The sequence below is a fragment of the Blennius ocellaris genome (genome assembly GCF_963422515.1).
Source record: "Blennius ocellaris genome assembly, chromosome: 12".
In the NCBI taxonomy this organism is placed as follows: domain Eukaryota; kingdom Metazoa; phylum Chordata; class Actinopteri; order Blenniiformes; family Blenniidae; genus Blennius; species Blennius ocellaris.
Window position 1 is genome coordinate 29126450 of NC_137661.1, and position 12320 is coordinate 29138769.

At 50.7% G+C, this 12320-nt stretch overlaps 1 protein-coding gene across 1 annotated transcript in view; it reads right to left on the reverse strand.

Moving 5' to 3' along the window:
* fryl (furry homolog, like) overlaps positions 1–8252 on the reverse strand; it is a gene marked incomplete at its 3' end in the record, with an annotated part of 62067 nt that extends 53815 nt beyond the window's left edge. The window contains 2 exon segments of the mRNA XM_080506380.1: positions 4948–5013; positions 7766–8252. Of these exon segments, the coding sequence (XP_080362506.1) occupies positions 4948–5013; positions 7766–7994 (295 nt within the window). The 5' untranslated portion in view covers positions 7995–8252.
* Between the last annotated feature and the right edge of the window lie 4068 nt (positions 8253–12320).

A 12320-nucleotide genomic window follows, 5' to 3' on the forward strand; every position in this document is an offset into this window, starting at 1 on the left:
CTCCTCTTCAGGGCTGGCTCTCCTTCTTGTACTGGTGGGGGGGGGGGGGGGGGGGAGAGCGAGAGAGAGAGAGAGAGAGAGAGATGGGGGAGTGTGGGGGGGGTTCAGCAAACAGAGGAAAGCGGGAGCAGAGAGTGTGTGGGGGCGGTGATGTCATCAAAATGCTGCCAGTGTTCCCTGGCCGTGGTTCAGCAATGCATACGCATGTGAGAGCTGCTCCTGTGCTGGCGCTGCGCTGGCCTATCACACACTTCCTGTAAAGCTCCACACTGATGCGTCACTCCTGACTGCAGTGGAAGGGAAAGGAAGGGATGGGAGGACAGGAGAGGGAAAGAAAGAAGCAGCTGGAAGGCTGCTCATCACACCATGTGCAAGAACAAATGTGCTTCTCAGTCATTTTTCCATCTTCAAACTATGTGGACTGATTTCACACAGAAATATAAAGTCACCTGTTAAAAGAAGTCACTTGAAAATAGCATTGCTCTCAACGCTACTTTCTACGTCTTTCTGATCCCAGATCAGAGCCTGGCAGAGAGCAAAGTCCATGTGATGTCATGTAGAAGTGACCACGCCCACCGTGACGTCAGCGCTCCGTCCACAAGCTGCCGCCGTCACACCGTGAGCACAACACCACCCTCCTGCTCTCAACACAACACAGCTGACTTGGACGTCTTCATTTTGTATTAATGGGGTTCATAGCTGCTCAGCAGATCCATACGACATCAGGCCATCTGTATTCCGGCACCGCAGTAAGTTGGTGAACAGGATCTAGTGAGGGAGGGCAGCAGTGGGGAAAGTTGCAGGAGACAAACGCTCTTTGTCTGCTTTTGGTTTAGTCTTCATTTCTCTCCCTCGCCCTCCGTCTCTCCCATCACATGTCCTCCACACTACACAAGTTATGCAAAATGAGGCAGAGCTCATTGCAAACAAACAACACAAGCAGATGCTTTGTGAAGCTGCTGAGATGTGATTCAGGCGTCACTGGACAACTCTGCCTCAGAAGAACTCAACACAGCATTTCATCTTGGTTCTCAGTCAACATGTTTCCATTAAACTGGCTGTATTTACCGGTTGGTGAGCAACTTCCCCTCGTGGCCTCAGAATGCTGGAGCAGTCGCTCAATAACAAGACGGTCCAGTGTTTCAACCAGGAATTCACCTTTGTTCTCTGGCATGTAGGATTTTTCTCAGCATACTCTCATTTCCTCCCACAGACTAAGAACAGATTGAACTGGTCAACGGTGAGCGGTCACACCAGTATTTGGCTCTGTGGAAAGCCAAAGGTGTAAATAATGTGTTAAAAAAGATTGAACAACTATGAAGACATATGGGAGAAGTGATGCATGTGATTAACAAGCCCTACAAATACAACAGCTTGTGCTTTTTTTGTATGGTATTAAATAACTTGAACTTATGAACACTATACTGGTTTGAACTCTACATTTTAGGAACGGTGGGATGCAGACTGAAAAAGGCAATAGGGTTCCAAACACCAGGAATATTATTGTTGATAAACATAACAGCAATTTACCCGCACATCCAGTATTTTGATATAAATTCAGTTATAAAGTTATAAATATCTCTATATATATTCAGATATACATGCAATAGCAATTGTAATAAAAGCAAACTAAACTTTGTACTAAGGTTTAGTTTAGTGATAAAAGCTACAACAACTTCAGCTTTGTCACAAAATATGTAACCCAACTCTTTCACAACACGTTCTTTCTTCAAACGATGGACTTGTGCTTTAAAAAGACTGAAGATGGTCCAACACCATGTCCAGACCAACCACTGCTAATCTATTACTCCATTTCACAATAATGTCACACCAGAGCTGCAGACCTCCAGCCTCTGGGAACACTGGAGCCTGAAGCTCCGGTCCAACTGGGCCCACGTCCGCAGAGGGTTTCAAACAAACTACATTACCACTGACTTCCTGGAAAGAAGAGCTCACTGATCCAATCATCTCAGCTAAATGCAAAACCGACACGTTCCAGTATTTCCTTCACAGAGTGTCAGCAGCCATCCTGCAGACGGTGCAGCAGAGCTGCTCCTCCGGAGCTCCACGCTGCAGGATGCATTTCCTGTCCTGGTCTCTGAAGGGCAGTGGTGGGACAATAATCGATAGGAGCTGTAATTCAATCCCTGACCTCCCTCGTGATGCCCGGGCTGCAGAGGACACGCCATTTAGATCCATCACAGCAGTTTGAGTATGCAGCCTGCTCTCCACCTCCACACGCTCCCTCCAGCCTGCTCTCCACCTCCACACTCCCTCCAGCCTGCTCTCCACCTCCACACGCTCCCTCCAGCCTGCTCTCCACCTCCACACGCTCCCTCCAGCCTGCTCTCCACCTCCACACGCTCCCTCCAGCCTGCTCTCCACCTCCACACGCTCCCTCCAGCCTGCTCTCCACCTCCACACGCTCCCTCCAGCCTGCTCTCCACCTCCACACGCTCCCTCCAGCCTGCTCTCCACCTCCACACGCTCCCTCCAGCCTGCTCTCCACCTCCACACGCTCCCTCCAGCCTGCTCTCCACCTCCACACGCCCCCTCCAGCCTGCTCTCCACCTCCACACGCCCCCTCCAGCCTGCTCTCCACCTCCACACGCTCCCTCCAGCCTGCTCTCCACCTCCACACGCTCCCTCCAGCCTGCTCTCCACCTCCACACGCTCCCTCCAGCCTGCTCTCCACCTCCACACGCTCCCTCCAGCCTGCTCTCCACCTCCACACACCCCTCCAGCCTGCTCTCCACCTCCACACACCCCTCCAGCCTGCTCTCCACCTCCACACGCTCCCTCCAGCCTGCTCTCCACCTCCACACACCCCTCCAGCCTGCTCTCCACCTCCACACGCTCCCTCCAGCCTGCTCTCCACCTCCACACGCTCCCTCCAGCCTGCTCTCCACCTCCACACGCTCCCTCCAGCCTGCTCTCCACCTCCACACGCTCCCTCCAGCCTGCTCTCCACCTCCACACGCTCCCTCCAGCCTGCTCTCCACCTCCACACGCTCCCTCCAGCCTGCTCTCCACCTCCACACGCTCCCTCCAGCCTGCTCTCCACCTCCACACGCCCCCTCCAGCCTGCTCTCCACCTCCACACGCCCCCTCCAGCCTGCTCTCCACCTCCACACGCTCCCTCCAGCCTGCTCTCCACCTCCACACGCTCCCTCCAGCCTGCTCTCCACCTCCACACGCTCCCTCCAGCCTGCTCTCCACCTCCACACGCTCCCTCCAGCCTGCTCTCCACCTCCACACACCCCTCCAGCCTGCTCTCCACCTCCACACACCCCTCCAGCCTGCTCTCCACCTCCACACGCTCCCTCCAGCCTGCTCTCCACCTCCACACACCCCTCCAGCCTGCTCTCCACCTCCACACGCTCCCTCCAGCCTGCTCTCCACCTCCACACGCTCCCTCCAGCCTGCTCTCCACCTCCACACGCTCCCTCCAGCCTGCTCTCCACCTCCACACGCTCCCTCCAGCCTGCTCTCCACCTCCACACGCTCCCTCCAGCCTGCTCTCCACCTCCACACGCTCCCTCCAGCCTGCTCTCCACCTCCACACGCTCCCTCCAGCCTGCTCTCCACCTCCACACGCTCCCTCCAGCCTGCTCTCCACCTCCACACACCCCTCCAGCCTGCTCTCCACCTCCACACGCTCCCTCCAGCCTGCTCTCCACCTCCACACACCCCTCCAGCCTGCTCTCCACCTCCACACACCCCTCCAGCCTGCTCTCCACCTCCACACGCTCCCTCCAGCCTGCGCTCCACCTCCACACGCTCCCTCCAGCCTGCGCTCCACCTCCACACGCTCCCTCCAGCCTGCGCTCCACCTCCACACGCTCCCTCCAGCCTGCGTTCCACCTCCACACGCTCCCTCCAGCCTGCTCTCCACCTCCACACGCTCCCTCCAGCCTGCTCTCCACCTCCACACACCCCTCCAGCCTGCTCTCCACCTCCACACGCTCCCTCCAGCCTGCGTTCCACCTCCACACACCCCTCCAGCCTGCTCTCCACCTCCACACGCTCCCTCCAGCCTGCTCTCCACCTCCACACGCTCCCTCCAGCCTGCTCTCCACCTCCACACGCTCCCTCCAGCCTGCTCTCCACCTCCACACGCTCCCTCCAGCCTGCTCTCCACCTCCACACACTCCCTCCAGCCTGCTCTCCACCTCCACACACTCCCTCCAGCCTGCTCTCCACCTCCACACACTCCCTCAAGCCATCAGCCACATCATTCAGATCCCCCTGATATTTATGACCACACCCTTTTCTGCCCGCTGGGACACTCAGACACCTCAATACACTTAAACCAGCGGTTCCCATTGTCCCAAAGTTCACCTGAACAGATGTTTTGAGAACGTCATGGTTCAGGCTGGTGTGGCTGTGGCCTGAAGGAAAAGCCACCTGGACACAGGTCTGAAGAGGTGGGTTCCCAGAGGAGGAGCCTTTACTGGAAGCTGGTGGCGGCGAGCTCCAACAATGAAACATGACATTAGTCTTTCCATCGTGGGACACAATGTTCCCACGAGCTGCAGAGTCTGCATTGAGACACACACCATCATGGCTTTTGTTTCTGTAGGGTTGACTAATAACCACTTAAGAAACTCCATAAAGAAAAGAACACAATTGTGCCGTCTGTCTGAAAACACACCCTGGAGACCAGCTCATGTTCATCCTCATGCTCAAACACTCCCTGGTCACGCAGGACGCTTGGTGAGCCCATTTCCTAAATAGTGTGCCAATCAAAGTCTTTACAAAAACCCTGTGCTGCACGTCAAGCAGAGTGATGTCAATGTGTACAAAGAAAACAAATGACAGAAAGGACGGATCGGAGCGGCACCTTAAAACCCAACTCAGGCTCTGCCAGTTCTGCAAGAAGGGAGAGGCACTTTTTAAAACGTCTGACTACATTAGTAGTCAAATCAATTGTTCAACACAACTCACCCTTGTGACCTCTGCCACCAGCAGCATGCTGCAAAAAGGAGACCTTTCTAATATGTCGTAGATTTCCTAATAGGAAAGACAAAAAGAGGAAATATTTGGAAACATTTTGCCCATACCAGCAGCAGAAAAGCAGCTTATTGATTAGTTTTGAATGAGCTCATCATGAAAACACACAGCAATCAAGCTGACAAAGCTGCACATCACATGAAAATGACACCGCAGTCTTTGTTGCCCTGCGTTAGTTTAGCTGGCCGACGAGTTTTATTCCTGTCGACTATCAGGAAGGGTGAGAACAGCAGGAAGGAGAACTGAGTCACGCTTTAGCCATGAACTCACAGGAGCAACATGCTGCGACAGGTAGAGCAGCAGAAAGTCCTCTACCGTCTGGTGAAGTCCTTTCTCCACCTCTGAGGCAGAGCAGCTGACCTGACCTGTCGTCTGACCACTATATTCTCACATCGCAGCAAGACTGCTACACAAGTCTTATGACTGCTTTAAACCAAACGTCTGAAATTGTATTAAGGTTCCTTGTATTATCAATAAAGGAAAAAATATGTATTTTTACAGCTACGTCAGATCAAAGACAGAAACTTGAAAGTGGATGTCCCAAAAATGTTCAAGAAGAATTACACCACTCTCCAGGAGCGACTCGTACACCCAAATCAACTGCCATGCGGTCCAACAGCACCAATTAAATAGTCGGTCAACAGAAACAAACTGTGGTCCAGCGATCATGAGTGACAGAAGGAGAAGGTAAAAGACCTGGCAAAATAATGCATAATGACTGTGGTGATAGACTTCATCTTCAAAAAGGAAATACTGGGGGAAAAGGGAGAAAGTGCTTCAAAAATGAACTTCAGCTCCAGACAATGAATTGAGGATAAGTTAAATCACTCTTTAAAAACACAATAATCTAGAGAACAAACTAATCTGACAGTATCTCTTTGTTGAAGGCGCGTCGTCAGACTGATGCAGTCATTTAAAGTTCCGCACAGTCGCTGTGAATTCTAACACTACTGTCATTTCAGCCTTGGTGTGAAAAAACTAAGACGGTATTAATACGTTTATGGAATTGGCTCAATATTGCCAGACCAAAGTCTGCAGCATGGTGCAGAGCATGCTGCATGAAGTAATGCAGGCAGAGTGTTTACTAGAAAGAACTGCATGCTGCTGCCAACACTACCTTCTGGAGAGCATGAAACCAGCAACACTGCAGGAGTAAAATAACCAATACAGTCGTGGTTCTCCTTGAATTACAACAATGAAGTATTCTTTCTTCAGCTGATCTGGTCTGTTGGTGTTTAGAATCATTGCAGGACTCCCTAAACAGCAAAACCCACTCAGTTCCATGTGAATGCTCCGGTTTAGGGTGGATGCTACACTTCCAGGAGGAGGCTGGCCAAACAAATAACTGGTGAATCCAGCTGATGGATCAGACAACGACAAAACAAGGGCTTCTTGCCCCTGAAATCACTCTGGCCACTACAAAGTAACTAGAAGTTACATAGATACAGAAGCTTGTCCTCTAATTATAAAGGCTGAAGCATCTTGCACAAATACAATGAGATTGTAAGTTGTTATAGATTCTCAAACAGATGGTGCAATCACCCATTGGTGTGTCCATGTAGAAGGACGGTGCTGAAATATCTGCATTTTTCTATTTGACCTGCTGTTATTCTCCTGCTCTCCTACTGGAGGCCTGGAGACCTGGAGACCTGGAGGCCTGGAGGCCTGGAGACCTGGAGGCCTGGAGGCCTGGAGGCTGGTGCCAGTGAGCACCACCCCCTGGACCAACGGGTGTCTGGAGGACAGGCACACTGAAAATAATGTACAATGTGTACAAAAGGTCCACATGGATGCCAAAACAAACTGGCATACATGTGGAGGCTAATTCCATCAGAAACCTAGAACAACAATTAGTCAGCGAACACAGTTTATTGGCCATCGCCACAACAAACTGTCGTCACAAAGACGATTCCAACTTAACTGGTAAGTGCAATTTCTCTTTATGTTGTCTTGCTATGATGCAATTCAACCAATCTGTGAGATACGTTTTGTGTTCGTCAGCTGATGAGAGAATTGTTGAGTTAAAAAAAGATTTGTGACCACCTCTCTGATAGCTGACACCTGGAGTCACATGGCGAGCTGGGAGCACAGCATAGTTACCCCAGCTAACAGTTACCCCAGCGAACAGCGACCCCAGCTAACAGCGACCCCAGCTAACAGCGACCCCAGCTAACAGCGACCCCAGCTAACAGCTACCTCAGCTAACAGTTACCTCAGCTAACAGTTACCCCAGCTAACAGTTACCCCAGCTAACAGTTACCCCAGCTAACAGCGACCCCAGCTAACAGTTACGCCAGCTAACAGCGACCCCAGCTAACAGCGACCCCAGCTAACAGCGACCCCAGCTAACAGCTACCCCAGCTAACAGTTACCCCAGCTAACAGTTACCCCAGCTAACAGCGACCCCAGCTAACAGTTACCCCAGCTAACAGCGACCCCAGCTAACAGCGACCCCAGCTAACAGTTACCCCAGCTAACAGCGACCCCAGCTAACAGCGACCCCAGCTAACAGCGACCCCAGCTAACAGTTACCCCAGCTAACAGCGACCCCAGCTAACAGCGACCCCAGCTAACAGCGACCCCAGCCTGAGTGCAGAGCAGCTCTTTAAAGAGGGTCTGCTGCACATGTTAGCATGGACACAATTCTTTAGTTCCATATTAATAAAGCTTTGGACACACTTCAGAAGTGCTAAAAGCAAGTCAGTTTATTAGCAGAGATCATTTCCACACAAGGCAGCGGAATACTGTGTACCTGTGAAGCGGGTTTGGTGAATGCGGGCGGGTCTGGAGGAGCCCAGGACTGGATCCACCGTCACTACAGGACCTGCGGGCTCGTCCTCCACGGTCTGGCCCATGGCCAGCAGACCCAGTCTTTTCATGCGTAGCAGCCGAGGCCCTGTTTCTCTGGGGACGGCCCTTCCGTGGTCAGAGCCCCCCTCCCCTGAGATGACATTGGGAACCAGGCTCTTCAGAAACTCCATGTTCTCCAAGGGTTTTTACACATTTCTCTCAGACGTACAATCCAGGTTTCTTTTCCACTCCATTCCTGCTACCAACTGGCCGTCTTATCTACCCCATGTACAGACAAAGATTGTAGGTTAGAGTCCTACTGCCAAGTTGATAGGTGCAGGTGGTAGCTACACACTGGCCGTGAGGCCTGAACACTACAACAGGTACGACCTGCCAGGCTGTGTCAAAGGCTCACTACTGTGGCAGTGAGACGCTCCACGACGATACGACTTTACCTGTCTGTCCACAGACTGACGAGAAAGCAAACAGACACGGCTCTTTTCATGGGTTGTGACGTAACAGTAAGTAGGCGGGGCCATTTTGAGGGCCAGGCACTATCAAGGGTGGGAATTGAAACATGTTCCACAGGAGATAAAACACAAGCCGGGCCGACAGCCAGTCACAACAGCGAGGACACAGGCCACGCCCCTCTGACCTGCTGGCTCAACCAGTCAAACACTGAGTGAGGAGGAAGAAGATTGACAGACGGTACCAGAAGTAGGAAACCACCGTGAAGCTGGCTGCACATAGCGATAACTGTTATCACAGACAAAGTGCCTTTGCTTGTTAGCAGCCGACAAACAATGCTTGTTTGCTTGCTTTCAAACTTCCTCAACACCAGCAGCCTCCCCGTGCTTTCACTTCTGCTCATCCGTTTGTTCAGGTCTTTACCAGAGCAAAGCAATGTCAGTGATGAGGATATTGGTCAAACCGAGAGATTAGCAGTTAGCAGTGTGTTAGCAGGCCGGCCCTGACTAAAACAGGCATTAATCGTTTCTCAAAGGAACTAACCTGGCCCCAAATGACCCAGTAGGTTTACAATATGCTAGATAATCTTAAATGTTTTTCTTCAAATGTAAATGAATAAGAACTCAAATGTCCTCAGGTGAAGCTGTGGTGGAGAAGTGGCCAATCAGAGAACTTCCTGAGACAATTGTTGCCAGGTTTTTTCCCCCAAACAAACAAACAGGAATTTATGCTGCACTGTTTTCCAGCACTGCATTTTTGCTTGCGTAACAGACTTTGCAGCCAAGTGATTGGATGCTTGTTACAGAGATGCACGTTGGGAGTTGTAGTCCTGCAGCCAGCAGGGATCGGCCAGAAAAGCTGGTCCAGCTCCACAAATCTGCAATAAAAGAAGTGCAGCAGTTTTGCAAGAACCGTACCCTCCAGAGGCCAGCTGGCAGAAAATAGAGCATGCAGCACAAACAGATGGCTGAAATCTCCTGACAAGACCCAAATTGTTGACAAAAAGCCACTTCCTCAGCAAGATTTACTGGAGAGTGACCAGAAGGCTTGATAGAGCTGGCTGATTAAAAAAAAGCTTTACAAAACTACTCCATTCGTTCAAAAGCACATCAAAGTTTGATAAAACCAAGTACCAACTTTCCCTCTGTGCTATTACATGAAAACATGTTTAATACACTTTAAACATGTACAGCAGGAAGAAGTGAAGCCAGTCAGGCCGTCTGGACAGAAAAGGCGCAAGATGTTTTCAGGGACGAGAAACACATTAGCTCGTCCTGCAAAGAGATTGTGGAGCCTCTCCTCTGGATGCTGCAGCAAAACAACTTCAAATACATGGAAGTGACTGTTAAGTTACTTGCTCAACAAGTTGCACCAGTCATGACAAACTACTTGGATGAGAAGTGAAGTTTTCTAGGTTGATAAAAGGAACTGCTTTACAGTAGAGAGACAGAGACAGAGACAGAGACAGAGACAGAGACAGAGACAGAGACAGAGACAGACAGACAGAGACAGAGAGACAGAGAGAGAGAGAGAGAGAGAGAGACAGAGAGACAGAGAGAGAGAGAGAGACAGAGAGAGAGGCAGAGAGAAATGGCTGATGACAGAGAGATAGATAGCCATCACTGGCCCAGGCATCACAATGGCTGGTGGAGGCAGCTGGGGGGAGATGGGGGGCCCAGGTCGGGGCAGCTGGGGGCAGCTGGGGGCTGCTGGGGGGAGATGGGGGCTGCTGGGGGCTGCTGGGGGGAGATGGGGGCCCAGGTCGGGGCAGCTGGGGGCAGCTGGGGGGAGATGGGGGCCCAGGTCGGGGCAGCTGGGGGCAGCTGGGGGGAGATGGGGGCCCAGGTCGGGGCAGCTGGGGGCAGCTGGGGGCCCAGGTCGGTGGAGCTGCCCAGCAGAACAATACCCTGCACAGGAGGCCCAGATCCCAATCAGCCCAGGAATGTGGAAGAGGAAACTGTGGGAACAATGTCCAGCGTTGGGAGAGCCGTTCTGGGTACCGCCCGCTTCTACCGTCTGCTTTCAAGCTGGAGAAAACAGGAAAACACATGGACTCTGGCCTACAATCAGCTGGGCGGGTGGGGGGGCTTCATCCCCCTTCTACTACTACAGCCATCATGATCACTCTGAGCATAAATCTCAACTTCTGTTCCTCCTTCGGCTGGGGGTAAACAGTCTGAGGTCCCAGTCAGCTGAAGTTACTGTCAAAACAATGTTGCACTGCCCCCTAGAGGTAAAATCAGTTAACACACCGCCAGCCTGCAACCCTGCTGTCCACCACAACTCTGGCCTGTTTACACAACAAATAAGAGTGTCCGCAAAATGTTCTTCACTTTTGGGGGTTCATTTACAATTCTAGGACGACTCGTCCCCGGACAGCACCCTCAGAGGACAACTCGTCCCCGGACTCGTCCCTGGACGGCACCCTCAGAGGACGACTCGTCCCCGGACAGCACCCTCAGAGGACGACTCGTCCCCGGACAGCACCCTCAGAGGACAACTCGTCCCCGGACTCGTCCCTGGACAGCACCCTCAGAGGACGACTCGTCCCCGGATGAGATTTCAGAATTTTAATAAATCCTGCACAATGTACTTTTACATATTTTCTAATTGATATGTTATATATGTTTCATATATCCAGTATATGTCTTATTCTCACACACATGACCCCCCCGAACCTCCAGCTCTGCTATGTGCTGCACGTTCCAGCTCCCTAATGACTATCAGTCATATTTTAATCATTTTATCGTTACGTGATGCACCTGAACGCATCACTCAAAGCAGCGTCCAGCAGAGGTGACTGAACACTTTATATGGTGGAAATTTCACTTGTGTTTTTATTCTTGAAGTCTTGTCCTACAAAGTAGCACTTTTGTTAAGAAATGCACTTAAAAACAAACAAAACAAACATTTAATTAAAACAGCAGTGAGACATAAGGCCCCACTGTAGTATGTATTCATAAATTATTAAAATCCCAATATATGCAACACTGTCAGTGATTTGACTAAACTTAAGAACAGCAATGTTCTGAATTGGCCGTTTGTCTGGATGAATAAACAAACAGCTATGTGCCATTTTTAACATTTCTCTGGGCATAAGTACGACGCCGGCTCTGAGTACTTCCAAAACACAGGAAACTTGATTTTCGTTGGAATGTAAATGACATTATTGTCATTATTGCATCATCAAGTTGGAATCAAGCAGTTATTGTTACATGAATTACGCCACCAGCAGCATAAATGTAATATTTTAAACTGAAATTTAAAGTAAGCATGTATCCATCAAAACAAGCACATCACTTTCTACCCATGTGTATGCACACAAACATACTCAGATTTCAGCATGTGCAGCCATGTGACCGTATGCTCTACCTTGCATGTCGTACTCCTGACAGCCGCAGTAACTTTGAAAAGAGCAGGTCACTTTCTCACTGAACTGACATGAAAGTCGTTTCTTTCTCAGCCAAGCTTATCTTTTCACTTTGATTGTACAAATGCACGCTGTGAGTTTGTCCATCTGCTTCAGCTATGAAGACCAGCACGTTACCCGGGAGGCAGAGGGTTAATCTCCACACTGGAAGAAATGTCAGTACTGAAGTTCTGACAGTCAGACAAGGAGGTCCAGCTGGTTCTGCCCGGTCCTGAAGGGCAGCAGTGAGCAGAACACCGGGAGCCGGGCCGTCATCGTACAAGAATGTGAGAATGTGACTGAACCAGACCCAGCAACAACATCATGCTGTGTTTTTGCTAATCAACTGAGAGATGACACTAATCTCCCCGACACCACAGTGACACCACAGGAAGACCATTTCTATACATGGTTACGTCGTTGAGTCCCTCGAAATCACTGAGCAGCTCTGACCTGTTTCACTTCTAAAAGCCCATTAAAAGTCCAAATGGTGGCGCTGATAGCCGTCACTACAATGAGAATTATGAGGATTAAGGCCAGTCCAGTACCGTCTTTGGTTATTTGATCCAATAAGAAGTAAACCCAAAGGTGGTGTCACCGATACCTTTTAACATGCTTAATGTTTTAACAGATCAAATCT